Source organism: Gadus chalcogrammus, chromosome 1 (genome assembly GCF_026213295.1).
Source record: "Gadus chalcogrammus isolate NIFS_2021 chromosome 1, NIFS_Gcha_1.0, whole genome shotgun sequence".
In the NCBI taxonomy this organism is placed as follows: domain Eukaryota; kingdom Metazoa; phylum Chordata; class Actinopteri; order Gadiformes; family Gadidae; genus Gadus; species Gadus chalcogrammus.
The window spans coordinates 24674435-24694636 of record NC_079412.1 but is presented as its reverse complement, the minus strand read 5'-3'; the positions used below and the strand labels follow the sequence as shown (position 1 = coordinate 24694636).

The 20202-nt window shown below is 46.7% G+C and overlaps 1 protein-coding gene across 1 annotated transcript in view; it reads right to left on the bottom strand.

Annotated features, from left to right (window-relative positions):
- Positions 1-1860: 1860 nt before the first annotated feature.
- LOC130388200 (kazrin-like) overlaps positions 1861-20202 on the bottom strand; it is a 57129-nt gene continuing 38787 nt past the window's right edge. Inside the window, exon 2 of the mRNA XM_056597578.1 lies at positions 1861-3386. Coding sequence (XP_056453553.1) covers positions 3199-3386 — 188 coding nt within the window. The 3' untranslated portion in view covers positions 1861-3198. The remainder of the gene's footprint in view (positions 3387-20202) is intronic.

The window sequence follows — 20202 nt, the reverse complement described above, 5'->3', positions numbered from 1 at the left end:
ATACATACAAACCTGTCATTAATGAGCCGGCATGGGCTTCAAAGCTCAAAGCGGCAACCAAATGCCTGCAGGCTAGGATATGGACATGGAAGATCCAACCCAGCATCTAGGAGTCGACACCCTATCACCCCCCCCCCCCCCCCTCCCCGCCCCACTACACCTTGCTGAAGACCTACCCCCGTATCCATGGTAACCCACGATGAAGACCTCACACCGACATTCAAGTGTTGCTCTGCTTCCCCTGCTCTGCTATGTGTTAAACGACGTGCAGCCGTGAGTTATTGCTCTCTCTCTCTTTGTTTTGTGGTGTTTTGATGTGACAGCGGGGGGGGGGGGGGGGGGGGGGGGGGAAGAGAGAGAGACAGGGAGAGAGAGAGAGAGAGAGAGAGAGTACGCCAGCATCCTAAAGCAGTCCCAGTGGCCCACAGAGAGGGCGCATGGCTTGAAACTCGGCTGGACACTTAGTGCAAGGGAAGCTGCAGACACGCACACAAATGCAAATACAAGCACACACACGAACGCACACAAGCACAAGCACACTGTCACGCACACAAGCAAACACGCACGCGAACACACAAATGCACACACGCACGCACGCACGCACGCACGCACGCACACACACACACACACACACACACACACACACACACACACACACACACACACACACACACACACACACACACACACACACACACACACACACACACACACACACACACACACACACCTCCTTTTTCTCTCCATTCTTCCTCTCCAATCTTTCATCTTTCCAATTACGGGGGACATACCAGCAGGGGGGTACCAGGCTTCACGGCCAGCTCTCCTGGCGTTTGATCCCCCCAGCGTCTCATCCACGACCTGGCTGCCTCACTGACGCCATGGTGCCAATACCCCCCCCCCCCCCCCTGCTCCCTCCCCTCTCACACGCACCCCGGTTAGAGCGAGGTGGTGCTAATGGCTTGCGTTGTATCTTCTCGTTCTGTGGCTGTCTCTCCATCCTGCTGATAACAGCAGGACTATGACCGTTCCCCCGCATGATAAAATGTACAGCGAAACCTTGGATATTGCAGAGGGGAATGTCAGCATGTGTGTGTTTGTGTGTTTGTGTGTGTGTGTGTGTGTGTGTGTGTGTGTGTGTGTGTGTGTCAAGTGTTTGTGTGTGTTCATATTTCTCCTGAGTGCGCACATTTATGCCACCCGGCAAACGACTTTGTGTCACACGGGCGCCAGCTGTGTCGGCGGGCCCGGAGGAGTTCAAGTTCGTTTTCTATTTTCATGTTAGTGTGCAAATGCAATTCCTCCTGCTGTCCTTCATGCACGCCACATGGCAGCAGAATACATCTCTTCTCTCCCTCGCAGAGTGATGGAGCACAACATTAGAGCACAGAGACTAGCACCTAGGGCACCTAGTGGGAGCTGCACGCAAGGTAAGGGAGGCCTGAAGCATCCCTACCTTATGAAAGGCATAACAGCTTGACAGCTAGTACTTATGATGACTTATTATGATGGACTTTATTAATCCCCACAGGGAATCTCATTATCTGCATTTTGTCCATCCTCTCTCAGGTTTAGACTGGATGGAATCTGTATGCATCCCTCTCTCTTTCTCTGGTGCGCTCTCTCTCTCTCTCTCTCTCTCTCTCTCTCTCTCTTTCTCTGGTGCTCTCTCTCTCTCTCTCTCTCTCTCTCTCTCTCTCTCTCTCTCTCTCTCTCTCTCTCTCTCTCTCTCTCTCTCACCCTCTTTCTCTCACCCTCTCTCTCTCTCTCTCTCTCTCTCTCTCACCAACTCCAGCTGCAGTGCCCGTGCCTTGCTCATGGGCCGGGGCAGGGGTGTGAACTTGCATGTGTTTGGTTGTGGGACATCGGTGCCCCCAGAGGAAACGCCACATGAACACGGGGTCCAACCCAGGGGTTTGAACCCAGGACCCGTCTGGGCGGCAGCAGTGCTAACCACACTAACTTTGCGCAATCTAACTTAACAACTTCTCTATTAGCAAACGGATACCTCCAATTTGCCACAGCTAGCGTCAACTTCTACCATGGATCCCACCTATGAAGGGGATCTTCTGAACTGACCACCCAACATGAGGAGCATAACCACATGGTTTTAATAGACATGCCATTAACACCACCAACTCAGAGGAAGGGAGCCTTGCAAAATGACCGGATCTTCAGCACTCCTCCCACTGTCGCCATTCAGCCGCAGTCAATAAATGAAGTTTAATAATCACAGTGCGAATTACGTTGGTCTCAGGAGGTCCAAGACCTCTTTTATTTCAACCTAAAGTTACAACAGCCAGTTTTAAAATGTGTTTTGCAAAATCTTTCCATTATCCATTATTCAAATTCAAAAACATTTATTCATCAAAGTATTGTTGTGGTGATTCCTCTTATATTTCCATTGAAAACCCAACTGTTTCTGGTAAGGCCTTATTCCATGGGTGGCACTGTTGCTATCTAAATGTTCTGCAGCTTATAAAACCCAGCGTATACGTTTCCGAAAAACTTAACCCTCTCTTTGGCTCCACAGATCTACACACACCTCGCTGCCGGTGTACCTTCGTTGTCACAAAAATTAACTTGAGATCTTGGGACGGATGGAACGTTCCAAAACCAGCGAAAACATAGGATTTTATACCTGTTTTCTCTAAATGACCTTCTTTTTGCAGCACGAATTTCGTGGTGCTCGTACCATAAGTCTCGTCCCTTGCACCCCCTAGTGGCCAGCTCAGGAACCACCACTGGTGTTGAGTGAAGCACTACAGCATAAGACCAGAGCACACGGTAGATGCACTCGATGGCCGCTTGTTTTTTCTCACACTGTTTATAGTGATTATCTTCCTATTATATTGTTCACAGATGAAATTGATGGCCATTATTGCGTTTTTATGGCTTCATTATAAGCTTTGATGGAGCCAAAATGAAATCTGCGTTCACATTTCCAATGGAGGAGTTCTCCATTACGAGCACATCTGTATTCATTAAGGACGATCCATAAAGTATATGCATTTGGGCCTGCCTCACATAGAACAGATGTTCATTGCAAATTGACAGTAAACAGCTACAAGGAGATTTTTTATTATTTATGATACAGCAAAGTAAAACTGTGTGTGTGTCTCTCTTAATGTATCGCCCCGGGCACACAGACCCAACTTCCACCAGAAGCGGCTAATTTCCCAGAAGGTTGGTACTTCTTTATTCAACCGGTCCCATCCCCCAATAGCCGGGAGATTCATCATCATAAAAGTTTGACGGATGGATGTAAGGCTTCCTACCTCTGTCTAGCGAGGAGTCCGGGGAGGTGAAGACCATCAGGCTGCTGATGTCACTCTTGTAGCAGAGGTCCGTGGAGGGGGTCTTCTGCCTCACATGGAGAGAGGGATCTGGTAGGGGAGACACATCACAGCAGGATGTTCATTAACCAATCAAACTCATTAGCCAATGACACGCATCAACCAATCAAACACATCCATCAAACTCTTTTGCTGCTGTATGCAGCGGTACTTTACTACCGCAAAAGTTGCATCGTTTGGCTCTGGATTAAATCATTCATTCCGTCAGCACTGTAATGCTGTAGAGTTATAATAGATGGGTACCGTTGAACAACTGACACTTACAAGCAGCTTTACGGCTTAGCCAACTTCTCTGAGGTGTCATTCAATTATAACAATGATAAATGGGAGACTTTAATGTGCAGAAACTTTCTACAGAAAGTGTGATTGCTGGTTCATGTATTTAAGCAAAAAGTGTCTGTGTATTCTGTGACTGCAGGCTGCCTTGATGTTCGTTCAGTTTGAATTATGACAGAATGACATCACACACCTGAGGCATTAAAGTGTTGAGAGAGCATTGGATCTACTTTGCTAAACCAATAGAATCCCAGAAAGCCCCTCTCAACCAAAACATATTAAACACATTATTCCTTCGACAGCTAAGCTAACGCTAAATTCACTGTGGCTTCGCCATCTATCAATATGGGTCTCTGTCACCGGAGATACAATTACCCCATGGTCACGGCAGGATGAGATATCCACTCATGCACGCACAAACGCCTACAGACATTCATTGGGCGCACGCATGTTGCAAGCTGGTGAAAATATGCAGATACATGTGCGTTCAAACAAAGAAAATGAAACACTGAGGCAAACTCATACGCACACACAAACAAACACACGAGAAGACAAACATGCACGGACACACAAAAACACACTCTGTAAGAAATCTAGCACACACACACACACACACACACACACACACACACACACACACACACACACACACACACACACACACACACACACACACACACACACACAGGCAAAGACAAACAGGCAGGGACATGCAGGGACACACACGATAAGACAAGCACACACACACACAGGCAAAGAAAGACATGCACGCACATGATGAAAAACACACACACACACACACACACAGACACACACAATCTCTCTCTCACTAAACACTGCTTGAAGCGACTGCTTAAACACACGTGTATTAGCATTTTTATGACTCGGGTGCAGTTTGATTTGGGCTGAGGTTCATTGGGTTTTGAGGAGAACTCCGTTCTTTGCCACAGAACAGCTCAGTGAATGCATATTGGACTCATCCCTCCAGGTCATTTTGCATTAAAAGTAAAGAAAGATCTGCATTTTAGAAAGGGCCTCTCTCGGGCAGCCTCGCTGTTCCGCACACAAAGGGAGATTAGGGGCCGGTAGCGAGCCCGAATTGGACGACTCAGAATGAAGGATTATCCTGCCACTGAATGCTCCAATATATATATTCATCATCCTATATCAATTATCTACATATGTGTAGATGTATATAGTATGATTCCAGATCTGAATCATAAAGTGTTACTGCCGCCGAGAAATAGTTTTGCCATGGTACAAATACGATTTGTGAATAAACGATTAATAACAGAACACCCGCACTGGAAGTGAGACGGATAAACATGGTGGAAACGTTTTCTAATCCAAAAAAGTGAACAGATTTTCCCTCCAAAGTCTGTTTGGAGGGATCCACCAAGCTACAGTTGCAGATCCACACTCAAACTCTCTTCCTCCTCCTCCTCCTCCTCCTCTTCCTCCTCCCCCTCCTGGCCTTCCTCTGTCATTACGCTACTACCCGCTTATTAGCACGTCATTAAAGGTCCAACTATTTGCGTTAATTGAGCACAGATGTGCACGGCTGAAGGAGCCAACGGTTCAGGGGGGGATGCCGCACTTACACAGAGATTACCCATAATGCCCATGGAGATGGACTTTATATGGATGCTAATAGTTAGTTTGGGCTAGAGTCCCCGGTCTGGGGTCCTTGGTAAAAGCTCTGAAAGGAGCATGTTTCTTTTTTTCACCCCTCACCACATCAATATTTAATAGCAGGCTGCCCGGCACTTTGTCAGTCTGTAATTCAGTAACTTCGCTGCTAAGACGCCATCGGCTCGACTCACACAGGGCACTGAAAAACGGTAGGTTTTGTGTTTTGTGTGTCGAAGATAAACCTCATAGCGTGTGTGGGCATCAGTTGATTTCTAGCTGATTTCTTGATATTTCTCAACAGTCAAGGAGAACGAAGGAAAGGGTGCAAGTGGTGCAAAGCTGAGAAAAGAGAGAGATGTGTCTTTATGCAAGCTAGAGCCCAGGTACAAGCTAGAGCTGAATCAAAGGAAAAAAGAGTAGAATGGATAATTTCATCTCTCTGATTCAATTATCCATATCAAAGCTAGTTGTGACAAAAAACATTATTTTGTGAGCTTGGCAGAAAGGTAATGGATCTATATCTGCAGTCCCCCTGTGGGCATCCTGGAGCAAGATAACTAATCTGCTCGCTTAATATTTCTTTGGATAAAGCATCTGGAATAGGAAATAGAAAATAACCCCAAAGCGACCTGGTATCCTGTTGTGACGTTACACCTCACAGAGTTAAAGAAGAAAAGTGTCTTTCCTAGCAGAGAATGAGAGAGAGATGACGGCACGGACGTGCGAAAACAACATACATCGCGCCGTCACATTGAACACGGTAATTGAAATGAGAGGAGGAGAAATACCAAGCTGTTCTGTTCTGTTCTGTTTTATTAGCGGACGATGATGGAGAAAGGTAATATCCGTTGTAGTCGTCCGTTCAACTCAAGTCCCTTAGCACAAGTAAACCCTAAACTGCCGCCCAAACAATTAAGATCTGCTTATGTTGTGCAGCTTTTGTTTTTATCTGCTGCCCAACAAAGCAACAAAGTCGTTCAGGGGGGCCCCATTGTCAATTTTCTTCTGGAAAAAACAAAAACGGAAAGCCTTTTCAATTCGTATAATGAATAAATTAAAATTAATTTCGAGGTTGACGCCTTTCAAAGGAAGCATTTAAAAAAGGATTACATTGTTATGAAATCACTTCATGGCCTCAGTATATTATCCTCACAGCTGACTGAACTTTTAGCAGAGGCACTGTGTTAATACCGAAACAAGCGGGCCAGGCTCACAGCGGAGGGAATCTCTGCTCTGCCGGGATGTAATAAATGGGGATATTACCCGCTGAGAACAACGTCGGCGACCCCACACGGTTTCGGCAAAGCAATTATAGGAATAATCAAGTTATGCAATGGTTACTTTGCTTAACTGGTTTATCCCACAGTAACAAACTGATTTGTTGCAGTATGACACACGAGAGGGAGGGAGGGAGGGATGGGGGAGAGAAGGAGGGATGGATTGGGGAGGGAAGGAGGGATGGATGAAGGGAGAGAAGGAGGGGCCTAGTTGGAGGGAGATTTCAGTTTGTTGTACCTGTCCTATCTTTACTATTCAGCCTCAGCTCTTGCTTAACAAAAGAGCTGGCTTTAGATAACTTTGTTTTAAACCACAGAGCTAGCTTTAGCTCGCTGTGTTTTAAACCACAGAGCTAGCTTTAGCTCGCTGTGTTTTAAACCACAGAGCTAGCTTTAGCTCGCTGTTCTTTGAAGCACAGAGCTGGCTAGCTTACTGTGTTTTAAACCAAAGAGTGACCAAGCTTTCTTGAGGAAAACCTGACACAGTGCAACCCAGAACATTTTGTTAAAGATGCTAATCAATGGACCAAGGCTATGATTAAGTGGGATGGTGAGTCCAGCACTTATCACAGCACATTTCACCCACCCTCTGCTTCTCATTTTGTATCCATTCTCTGTCTTTCGCCTTTCAACAGTTGCTTCTAAATCTTAGAGAAAGTACAGTCTCCCTTTGTTTCTCCTCCCACCTCCCTCCCCCCCCTCTCTCTCATTCTCTCTCCCTCACCCGCCATATTTCATCTGTCCTCATGGGAAATAGAGAACGACCGGGGAGACAGTCAGAACAAAAAAGAAACCCCATCCCCTCCACCACGGAAAGTGGAGGTGATTAGGGAATGAAAAGCCAGCTCTTTGGCTACGGCTCCTCGCCCAGAGCTGGGCGAGAGCCGCCGCGTCTCCCTCTCTCTGTTTGCAATCAGCAGATGATGCAGCCCCGGCCTATCACGCCCGCACCAGGTGCATTTAATTGCACTGACATTCAGTGGGTTAGGTGGCTGCCGGACTCCAGATAAAGCTCCTCACATTCAGGCGTTAATCACAGACAGCCCAGACAGCACCCCCACCCCTCTACCCTAAATCACCTGCCGTAGGACCCCTCGGTTGGTTGCAGGGGCGGCTCTATAAATATTCAGCAGAGGTGGAACTAATGTACCAAAGGTGTGATTGTGCGGATGCCTAACGTTGAAGCTCGCCCACACTGCCTCCCCCCCCCCCCCCCCCCCCCCCCCCACACACACACACACACACTTCACCACCACCAACCTTCACCACCCCCCTCACTTACCCGAGACTGACTGCCTGTCAATTTGAATCGTAATGAAAGCCTGCCAAATGCACTGGGCACGCCACTCAAAGGGAAGCGTGTGTGTTAGTGTGTGTGTGTGTGTGTGTGTGTGTGTGTGTGTGTGTGTGTGCGTGTGCGTGTGAGTGTGCGTGGGTGAGTGTTTTCAGCTTTGTGGTCTCAGTGATATAAAAATGAGCAGAGGAGAATCAGATTCTGTTGGAGGGTCTGAGAATGTCGTCTTTGTCTCAGTGATCCGTGGCAGTAGTGAACCCAGGGTAGCCATTGTTTGCAGGGCACAAAAGCCCTTCTGCCCCCCCCCCAACAGCTCTTGAAAATAGGGAGCCTATCCTCTTGGTTATATAAACTGACGAATACATATAAAATAAATGAAGAGACCTTCAGGGCAAAACCGTTATCTACCAAATAAACAGCCGATACTTTATTAGGCACCAAAGACGGGGGCTTTAAAAGCCTGATTTCCCCTTCTCTTCCGAGACACCGATGGAGACAGAAGACTGGGATGTAATATCCGGGAGTTGAGCGATGCAGAAAATAGTGTCACAGTATTTGTTGTTGTTTTGTCATTGAAAACAAGTTCTGCTTGGCTGATCTGCGACACCCCAGAGCTCATACCTTGGTAGCGACGTCAATGTTTTTATTTTTATCAGCTTTGGAAGTGCCAGGTCTACCGTCTGCTGGGGCTGAAATTAAAACGTGCAGGGTGTACGTGTGTGTGTGTGGGTGAATGACGGCGAGATAGTGAAGATGTGTTGTGCTTGTGTTTCTCGTGGTAATGCCAGCAGATTAGCGATAAATGTATCGCAAATTTTGTTCGTCGTTTTGTAGGATGCACAAATGAAACAAAATGGGCAGGAGGAAAGTCTCATCTGATTACTAGCCCATCAGTTTTGGATTCAAACAACAAGGTCTACAGACTTCCTGGGCTCCTTATTGTCTAAAGGGCTGATTGTCTTAAAGGGTGGGGGGCGCTTTAATGTCAACCACTGACGAACAACAGATAACCACCATTCTGAAACTGGGAGGAACACAAGGTGTGACTGCAAGGTGCCCGAGCCTTTAACCAATCCTCGCCACTTAGAAGAGACTCGGATATCCCGGCGCAGCACTTTGAAAAGTTGGAGAGAGCAATGCAATAACCAACAATACTCTCTCCACTTTGTAGCCTCCGCTTTCATCATGTTTCCACTGGAAATTGGTGCGGATGTATCAAAACAATTACAAGCCCGCATACCGCATACCACCCTTCGCTCACTAGAGGGGGGGGTGAAAAAATATATAAAACTCAATTCAGACAAAATTGCTTTGAGGGAATGTAAACACTCCAGGCCAGGCTTCGTATGGAGTTTCATCCGGCCCAGAGATTTCCCATCATCCTCTCTTCCCATAGAGCCCCTCACCTCAGTATTAGTGCAGAGAGGCTGAGCCTTGGTTGCATATTGAATCACTCACGGTTAGCGAGATGCATGAGCTTCTTCTGCTGGGGGAAATCGAACATCTATGTTTACAAATTTACATTTAGCCGGCGCTTTCATCCAAAGCGATTCACAAGTGAGGCGGAGAACAGTCGAGGCATAACGTTTGAATTGATGTCGCTTCAAAATTGCAACAAACTAGCTGATGAAAAGTGCTAGGCGATAAAGCAAGTTTCTTGACAGCCCTACCGGACAGAGCTGTTGGAGGTGCCTGGTGGTTACAGGACAGCAGCACAGCGATGGTGGAGATCCACAGTGTCTATTCTATCTTCAACATCGGATTCAATTAAACGGAGTTAAAAACACAAGACGAGCTCAAGGCATTATAGAAAGTCACAAAGTGCACGAGTCCGTTTATGAGAAGTTCTGGGTAAAAGTGTACTAAATAGCGTTATGTAAATGTGGTTCAACACGCCGATCCAATGTCTGTAATGTATTAAGATATCGAATCACAAACATAATCAGCAATTTCCCTGGGTCCTTTAATTAGCATTGTCATTTATAATATTAAGCATTTGAAGACGCTCTTATTAAATGTTTGTTAATGAGGTAATTAGTTAGAGATATTTCATGGACAATGAACGAGAGAAGAAGGTGAAATAAAGGGGTTTAAAAACCGCATTCTCCTTGCTGTGTAAGAGATAGTTTCATGTCTATCCTATTATTTTATTCTCTTTTAAAGACCGCCTCGAGGCATCCTCTGGAAGACAGTCAGACAGGGATTAGGAACGAGCAGGGGAGAGGGGGAGAGAGAGAGAGAGAGAGAGAGAGAGAGAGAGAGAGAGAGAGAGAGAGAGAGAGAGAGAGAGAGAGAGAGAGAGAGAGAGAGAGAGAGAGAGAGAGGAAGAAAGAAAGTGGAAGACAGAGATACACTATGGGAAGTGGCACCTACAGCCGTACATGAGAGTGGAGCAACAACAGAGAATGGAGCAAAAGGAAAAAAGACAGAGAGAGAGTGAGAGGATGGATGCATCACTCCGGTGATGTACTCTTTGTGATGCACGGGGGCTGGGGTTGCAGGGAGGAAGGTGGGGGGGGTGTGAGAACACAGAGAGGGTTTGTGGTTTTAAATGTGCTCCAGGGGATCGCAGGATAAAGAAAGGAGAGGAGAAGAATGCAATAAGACTGATTGCAAAATAAGCTCACTTCAAAATGTGCCCCAACAGGGATGGTCTGATGCGCTGTTCGGGGGGAGCGTGGGCGTGTGCGTGTGTGTGTATGTGCGTGTGTGTGTGTGTGTGTGCGCCACCTTGTGTATATATGTACTGTGTGTGTATGGTGTGGGTGTGCCTCCATTTTGGGGGGGGAGAATTTCTTGAATTCTGCCACAAGCATCTCAGGTAGTGCACACACAAGCAGACCAACACACAAGCAACCACTAATAGGAAAAGCACTTAGAATCCTCTTCTCCAAAACCCATCTCGGACAGACCTTCTGTCTGCTTCTGATGCCAGGCTATCAGCTAAGTCTCTCTCTCTCTCTCTCTCTCTCTCTCTCTCTCTCTCTCTCTCTCTCTCTCTCTTTTTTATTCCCACTGGGGGTTTTGGATGGGGGTGCTGCCAGTGTTGTCGTTTAGATTGAGTTGTTTTGAGTTCTTTTTCTCTACATACTCGGGGCGTGTGGTTTATGTTTATTTGAACTGCCAATGCCGCCATAGGCCAGTGGAAGTCACGCACATACCTTTGTTTGTGTCTCTTTTGTCTCAGGCTTCACATTCTGCAGCCCCTGATGCTCTCTGCTAGGTGGAGTGATTAAGGGCTTCACAACAGCAACTTAATCATATTCATTCTTCATATCCTAATCGAAATTCTCCCCACAACCACCTTACCAACTGGAATCGCTTCCTCTTGTCTCTCCAGTATAATTATTTCATTGCATGAAAAGGTTATTCCCCATTTTTGGGTGACCTTTATGTTTGAATAAATGTCTGTCGCTTTTTTTCTCTTTCCGCAGTGGAGGGCTATGGCCCTTAAATCCCTTTAAGCCCATGCCTGATAAAAGGCCAATAGTAAGGCACATGGCTTGACCTGTCTTGACACGATTACTCTTCAAATGAGGCCCAAGTTCAAATATCTGGGTTGAGGGTTAATGGGTTTGAGGGAATGGCGGTCACACATTAACAGCTTGCCCGCTCTGCTAATGGTACCAGCCATTACATGGACGTGTCCCGGACTGCTCTGAGGCTGTCAAGCAGAAACACTGGAAGCGCTATACACTGCATGTTCTGGGCAACTTCCATTTCATCCGTCCAGGGGAGAAGTGTAAACAACATGCTAGCTAATAAATTATTACATGTTTAAGATGAATTGCAAAAATCGACATAATCTTACATCTATGTTTTCTGAATGCTGGAAAAGCTTTTGCAGATCAAACACTGCATTTCAATGACTTGGAGTCTTAATGGCCTACTCTGGCTTTGACATTTGTTTCACAAAGACGAGTGAAAGACTGGGGAAAAGTTGGAGATTGCCAGGGAGAAAACTTGTCAGTAACAGTTGTGAAGGATAATGATAATTATGGTCTATAAATGATCAGTGAAGTGCATCATGCGGAGAATTGCTCCCAGTGGGAAGCCTTGGAGTCAATATAAATCTGATTGTTTTTGGTTTCTTCAGTGTCGGTTGACTATAAATGCTTAAATGCTGCTGCTATTACTTTTAATACAGCGGTCACTTTCATCCGGAGTGACTGACGGCATTGAGGAGCAGGCATTAGGGCTCGGTCTTCTTGCTCGAGGATGCCCACAGTTAGGCTACGGACATGAGGGATCGAACCCAGTACTTTCGGCTGGTTGTCATTCAGCTGAACCACTTCAACACCCAACATAGCATGTGATGTTTTAAACACACCAACAGGAGCACTCCTATAGAACACGTTTCCACAGCGATCGAACGGCGAAGAGGATGGAGGAGAATGGAAATGGACAAAGAAAGGGTTGGTTTGAGATTATGTTTGATCAGATACACTGAGATGAACATTCCCAGTGAGGGAAATAATCCCCTCTGCTGTGGATGGGATCTGTCGATGTGCACAGCGGTGTTATGCATTGGTTCTGTGTGTGTGTGTGTGTGTGTGTGTGTGTGTGTGTGTGTGTGTGTGTGTGTGTGTGTGTGTGTGTGTGTGTGTGTGTGTGTGTGTGTGTGTGTGTGTGTGTGTGTGTGTAAATTGATACAATTTAGATATAAGTGGGCGAGTACTGACATAACAGAACATGTGATCCTGTCTAGCCCAACATGGCGTGGTAACTGTTGCCAGGGGTTAGCGGTTGAATTCCCCCCCGAGACCACCAACGCTGAGGATGTCTGCTCCCCGCTCATTCATGCTTTGGATAAAAGTGGCAAACCAAATCGCAAACATAGGAAAACAACACACTACCGAACAAAACACCCTGCCTAAAATGTCAAAAGATCACATGGTGTCATGGTTATGTGACTGTGGGCGGGGCTTATTTCTACAGTTCCTTTACCCAAGGAACTGCGACACTACCATAGAAAAAAGCAAAATCAATACTTTGGAAGGAAACTTTAAACCTCAAAAATATTGATCATACATGACCTTTATTGTCGAAAGAGGGTCATGGTGTTTTTGCTGTTGCTAGCAATTTAGTTGTGCTTTGTTTTACTTACTCAACACACACATGTAGTTCTGGTAGTTGGACTGCACTTTATAATTAGTATACCACTGACAGACTGACAGAATTTTAACAAATCATTTGTGGTTGTAAGGCCTAAAATAATAAAAACAGGAGAAAAACCACACACTATGTAAAATCAGATTGTGTGATTACTATGAATGTGATTATCAGACGTTAATACATAAAGTATTCATTCATTCAGCAGTTCTGTGATAATTGTCCATCGTATGGAGAGCCTTGTTAACGGCACTGCTTCTGACCGGCTGTCCGGCGTCGAGGCCTCGGTTATTTGAATGAGAACATCTTCACGCTACACTTATTGATCAATGCTCTGATCGATGCTGATCAAAGCAGTAACGGGTCGGACCACCAGGCGGACCACCGTCTGAGGGGTTTTAAGGGGTCTCCTCCTTGCAGTCCTCCCATACGGGCTGCAGAACCGCAGCTTTAAGGACACCCCAATGAGCGACAGATACCCGTGTTCCCCAGAGAAACACTGATCAACACGTTGTGTTAGTGTGTGTGTGTTTGTATTTGTGTGTGGGGGTGTTTTTTGTATCTGTGTGTTATTTTAATAGTGGGGCTGTCACAATCAAAAGGTATTTACCAAAATAATAAAATAATCACAGTTTCTCTTGCACACTCATTCTGTCAGTTTCTGTTTTGCCTTTGTTCCTGGTAGCCTTTTTCCAACAAATATAATAAAAAACAAATAAAAATAAATAGTGTGTTTCATCTCTGCCAGAGCATTTAGCGTGTTAAGATTGTGTTTACAATACAACAATCGTAACTGCAGGTTACAAATGGAACCTATTAGCTTTGCATGGAGAAGCGATTCTGGACTTGTTGGGGAACTAACACAATCCTTAGACTGACACACACTGCTCTGTATGTATCACTCCGTCTTCCTCATCCTCTCACTCATCGCACAAGTCCACTCACTCATCCACACGCATGCGTACAGACAATGCCCGTGAACAGCCACACACAGACACACACACACACACACACACACACACACACACACACACACACACACACACACACACACACACACACACACACACACACGCACACACACCCTCTCATCTCCCCCCTTCCCACCCACACTAACCCACTCATCCACCCACACATCAAGGTCTAATGGGGCTGGATTGCTTGTTTAAGAGGCCGGCCGTGTGGGAGCCGGCTCCCCAGATGCCCGTGTGACGGCTGTTAGCCCTCACTGAGGCTGACAACAGCCCTTCATCACGCCACCCAAACAGGAGCCGCAGCCTGCGGGGCTGGGCCACTCAGGTGCAGTCCCCGGCCATATCGATTCACTGGAGGAGGAGGAGAGCGAGGAGGAGAGGGAGGAGGAGGAGGAGAGGGAGGAGGAGGAGAGGGAGGAGGAGAGGGAGGAGGAGGAGGAGTGGGAGGAGGATGAGGAAGAGGAGAGGGAGGAGGAGAGGGAGGAGGAGAGGGAGGAGGAGGAGGAGAGGGAGGAGGAGCAGGGGGAGGAGCAGGTGGAGGAGGAGGAAGAGGAGAGGAGAGGGAGGAGGAGAGGGAGGAGGAGGAGAGGGAGGAGGAGGAGGAGAGGGAGGAGGAGGAGGAGAAGGAGGAGGAGAGGGAGGAGGAGGAGGAGAGGGAGGAGGAGGAGGAGGAGGAGGAGGAGAGGGAGGAGGAGGAGGAGGAGAGGAGGAGGACGAGGAGAGGGAGGAGGAGGAGTAAGGGGGAGGAGGAAGAGCAGGGGCAGGAGGGGGGGAGGAAGAGGAGGAAAGGGGAGGAGGAAGAGCAGGGGGAGAGGGAGGAGAAGGAGGAGAGGGAGGAGGAGGAGGAGAGGGAGGAGGAGGAGGAGTAAGGGGGAGGAGGAAGAGCAGGGGCAGGAGGGGGGGGAGGAAGAGGAGGAAAGGGGAGGAGGAAGAACATGGGGGAGAGGGAGGAGGAGGATGAGTTAGGGAAGGGAGGAGGAGGAGGAAGAAGAGGAGGGGGAGGAAGAGCAGGGGGAGGAGGAGGATGAGTAGGGGGCAGAAAAGGGGGGAGGAGTAGATGGGGGAGTTTTGGGTTCGCTCAGCAGGGGCTCATTGGCCCACCATGGCCTACCATCGGAACCAATCAGCTTCTGAACGTCAGCGGAGCATTTGAGCATGGAGGGATCGATTGGATCTGGCGGTGTCTCAAGCGGAGCGTTCACTGACCAGGGAACGTCTGCATTTATTTGTGATTGAAGTTAAAAATTCAAAATTCAATGATGACTTAAATTGCAGCAAACCGCAGCAACAAGGGAATCTGATGCAGCCTACCGTAAGATAATTCATTTTAGATAGCTAACTGCAAATTGAACAGCTTCCTGTCTTTTCTCATTTATTGCGTGCGTCATTGCGGACACCATATAACTGTGTCGGTGCCGACAAATTGTTGTGTACCAACAAATTGTTGAAGAGAGTCCCCTTCTTAAAAGAATAGGCTTCTGCTTATTTATTTTTTGAATGTTTTGTTAGATTGTTTGTTCTTTTGCTCAATCGGACACATGATAAAAGTCTAGGCAGGTTGCCGAAGGTCAGCGTCTAACAAGATCCTCGGAGACACATCGCTGGGTCTCCATCCTGGCCAGCCTAGCTAATGTGCCTCCAGAGACTGCTCAGAGCTCATCGGCTAAAAAAAGCTTCCCCAATTCCCCCCCCCTCTCCCGAGACCAATGGAGGAGGAGAAAAAAGACAAAAAGTATTTGGGGAAGTCCACAGTCTACGAAACACCGACCTTTAGATACATGCCGAATCAAGCACTTTGTCATTCATAAGCTTTCTAGAGAAAAGAGGGTTAGAGAGGTGGGAGAGGTATTATGAGGGGTAATTGTGCAGAGAGTCCTGGCTGAGTTCCACTGCTCCGTACCGCATGTCATCACAAGGTCCACAAGGCAAACTAAAGATGACATCAGCGTCTTCTTAAACAAGACTTAATAAAGAACTTAGAGTGACGGATAATAGGTAGAAACTGGGATGATATACTGTGTCAGTTGTCCTTTTTGCTTCAGTCAGGCAACCGAGGCGACAGTCACATCACTGGTTTGCAGTCTAGAAGCAAAGGTTCAAGAGAATTCAAAACACTTAACTCCATTATGGTCTTGATATTGAGGGTTAGTAATAATAGTTTTTAGACTTTTGCTGGCACATAGACAATTTGAAGTTGGCTAACCCATTCAATGAGCCTAATAAGCAAGACAAATAATTGGGATTCGTTTCTGATTTTCTTAAATACCATTAGTTCAGGGATATGTGAAGCTTACAAATTACTGATGGGGGAAAAAAGTTAAATTGATATCCACTTCTAATTAACGTTTTGTTCCTCTTGGGAGGATTATCGGTGGGTGTATTAAGAACAAATTAGGGAAACAAGATTTGTTATTAAAACTTTGTAGAAATACACGAAAAAAACATGCATGACTGACATAATAAGATCATTAGCGAACATTTTTCCATGCACTTTTGTCATCAACAGCAAGCGACCTCCAACAGGGAAGAACATTTAGCAATTAAAAAGTAGAAAATTTGATAATAGTAATAGAAAATAAAAAGTGTTCTCACACAAACGCACACAAACACAGAAAAAAACAGAAACAGACTTCTAAGAAGGTCTATGATCCCTGGGCTATTACATTTTGATTCAAGGAGTAATTGCCGTTCCACCACTGACAAAAAAGAGATGATCGCTATACAGTCTCCCTGACAAACACACTCCAAACACACCAGCCGATGGCCTCCTCTACGGATCTGCACTAAGTTTCGTGGGTGGGTCGATTATGGGCCAAGCAAGAAGTGATTCACTTTTAGTGCCCCAAAAGAGGCATGACAATGGCCATGGTAAGTGGCCGCTTTGGGGTCAATATCATCAGGGAAGCTGCGGCTTCCTATTCAGCAGTCTGTGTCGGAAGTGGGAGCGGATGAACGTCGTGTCGAACGGATGATCAGACATTAGAGAGCGGGGACAGACTGCGTTGTCACTTCGTGTTCCTCAGGCCATAGCAGGGGGGCCAACGGGGGCAGACAGTCACACTCAGTCGATGTTTGCTGAGTCAAAAACAACAACAGCAACAGCAACAACAACAACAACGGAGTGGGTTCAGGAGGGCGGGCGGTCTGACCCTGTCCAGTTGATGCTGACCCAGTTCTGTTGTTTATTTATTTATTACTACTATGAGACCATTCCTGTCCCAACATACTCAGCTAGTTTTGTAATCATGTAAGTCCTCAAGTCAGTCCCTAGTATAGTTGATCACATTTAGGTCTCTATTTTGATGGACTTTTGGGCCTTTAGGGACAGGCCGGAGAAGACTAATGCGAAGGAGTGTGAGGGAATGACGTGTAGCGTTGAACCAGAGGTTTGGTCAAACCTGGGTTGCTACGAATGGTATCGAGGACTTGGCTAGCACTCTAGCAGGCTGAGCCGAATTTTAGAACTTCTTTTTGAACCAGTTGTCGCCGGTAACCAATAGCAATATCACGACTTTAGAAAGAGAATCTGTTGAAAAGCAATCTGCAGACATTGAATCAAATAACAAGAAGTATGAGCCTTTGAAAGTGTAACTACACAAACAAACCCTTGATGTGTCACAACACCCCGGTAGGCCCCCTTTACGAAGCCTTCTACAGTTCTGTGTGATCTCTGAGCCATGACATCACCCGCATAACCACCGTGCGCCTCTGATAGCGCCCGCGTGTTCTGAATAGCTCCGCGGAAACCAGCCAATCCCGGGGCCGGGCCGCGGGTCACAAACTCACAGCCGAGGGGGTTGCTAAATAAAGACCTGGGCTGGGTTAAAAACAGCTCGCTGGCGTAACAGACACCAACGCGCAGACACCATAAGAGAACCCAACATCCTACAACACTGCACCGCATGTGGTGCTGGCACGCGGCCCAAACCGCAAGCTAGCGTGGTTTACTGCGCACTGCTAACGCTAACACTGCTCCCTATATGAACTGCTGATGAATGACACTCTCGCTCTCCAAGGTGAGACGGCACCTAAAGCTACACTCTGATAGTGGCCGCCCCCCCCATGGATTACTGGAGTATATATTCCAGCGGCCATGTCCTAGATCAGAGCCATATATGTCCTTTTAGAAAAAACGCTTTGCCGTTCTTTAAATAGCTGCCCAGGGATCCACATAAACTGTCTTTCCTCCTTCCCGTTTCCTCTGCTCAAGTCTGTGATTCGTCTCTATTTCTCCCCTCACTCTAGCTATACCTTGTTTTATTCGCCTCTTTCTTGTTGAATTCTGGGAAATGTAGTCGTGACCAGCGGCATGGCCGTTGTCTGGGGAGTGAGCAGAGGTAACAGCTGTGGTCCAGAGTGTAAACAAGCCCGGGGTCCGACCTCACGTCGTTAATCCCCACGAGGTAGGCTGGCGAGCCGCGGGCTGCCTAGCTATCTCCACTTATTCCTATCTCTCACTCTCTGTCTCGCTCTGTTTCCCTCTCACCTTCTCTCTCTCTCTCTCCATCTCTTATTTACCACACACTTGTTTGTCATCAAGATGGACTCGTCAGCACCACTACATTTAAAGGATGCTTGGGTGCTCAGGACTTGTTTTTCACTTATTTTAGCAGCAGCTCTCCTCCTCCTTGATATCTCTTAACTCTGGGTAGGAAAAACAAAAAAATAAGAGTTTGTCGCAAAGAAAGCAGTGGATGTCTGAATAAGCATTGCACACGCATGCACGCACCACACACATACACATGCATGCACACTCACACAATTATGGCCGTTTTTTCCCCAAAAAAATAAATAATAATCGGCATCTAGCTTTAATGTTTGACTCTCCTTGAGCAGAATAACACCTTAATCGCTCCTCGCTGGTGGCAAAGGAAGAGTGCCTCATTCACAGTGTCTCCTGCTCTCATTCCTTCCCTCAGCTTCCAACGCCCCTTTTTGCTTAACCATCTCATTAGTTGTTCGTTCTGTGTCCCTTTCCCAAAAGTTGCAGCGACAACAGAGGTCTGTTCCCGGCTAGGTCTCCGTTCCCACTCAACAGAGCCTCCAGCTGAACTGACCTCTCATTACCCCTCGCTATCTGTCCCGCGGATACCAGAGGAGGCCATTTTAATCAGAGGTTCTGGCTCGGTGTCCGGGAAGGCTTCAGGACAAATTAAAAGCTGATAGCTAGCCTTCTTTCCCCCTCTCTTTTTCGTCATCCGACTCGTCCCTCTGTTGTTGTTAGAACTGCATTAGCCGAAGCGAAATGAGGCAAAAAAACGGGAAAAAACCAACAGCAATATAAGATAGCTATAGTGTGCCGGTCTCGTCAAATGACAGCAGTAAACCCAAATCATAGAGGGATTCTGTCAGTCGCATTAACGTAATGCAGTGGCAAACATAGCACTGGTGACTGCATCACATCGGATCAAGGATGTCTCACCTTGTTGTGAAACAAGGTGAAAATGGGGTGAATTCTCCCCCGCACTCACTTTTGTATTTCCAACCCCCTGTGCTTCATAAGAGTGTTGAGCACATGGGAAGATTGGAAACAATCTGGCCCGATGATTAAGATATCTTGAGGTTGGACAATGTGAATCATAATTGCTTGGCTGCCAGTTAACATATAGGCTCTAGGAAATGCATGCAATTAGCCAAAGTGTGTGTATAGAGAAAGAGAAAGAGCAGGAGCAAGCAAGAGCGAGCGCCAGAGAGAGAGAGAAGGTGACACTGGACTGAACAAGCTCTGGCGGGACTCCAGGCTGTTGAGAGCCAAGGTTAATCTGCCACCAGGGGACGTGACGTCATGGGACCATTGTACACAACGCTCCCAAGGAGAGGAATCTTGACCTCCAGTTTGACCTACAAACAGAAGCTACGATTTTAGGACCTCCTCTGGACAAACACATATGCACACTGCTCTGGCTGAAACTAATGTAAAATAATAATAGAAAATTAATACAACTTTGTAATGAAAAATTACGGTCAAATGAAGGAGGGGATGGGAGCTGACTAGAACATTGAATTGTGTGCTCTCTCTCTTTATTTCCGAATATATCTCTATGTCTTTCTCTATGTCTCTCTCTTTCTGTCTATCTCTCATTATCACTATTCAATTAAAGGACTTTGTGTCGTGGGCTTATACCGATGTTTTCCTAAAGGCTGGGTCTTCCATTTTATTTCCTGTGTCAACCTCTGCGATAAACTGAATTGACCCGAATCCTAAGGTAAATACATATTTCCTTTGCAACATAAAAGCATCTGTTCCTCTTCGGGGAGATTGCAATTGTGTTGAGGTAATG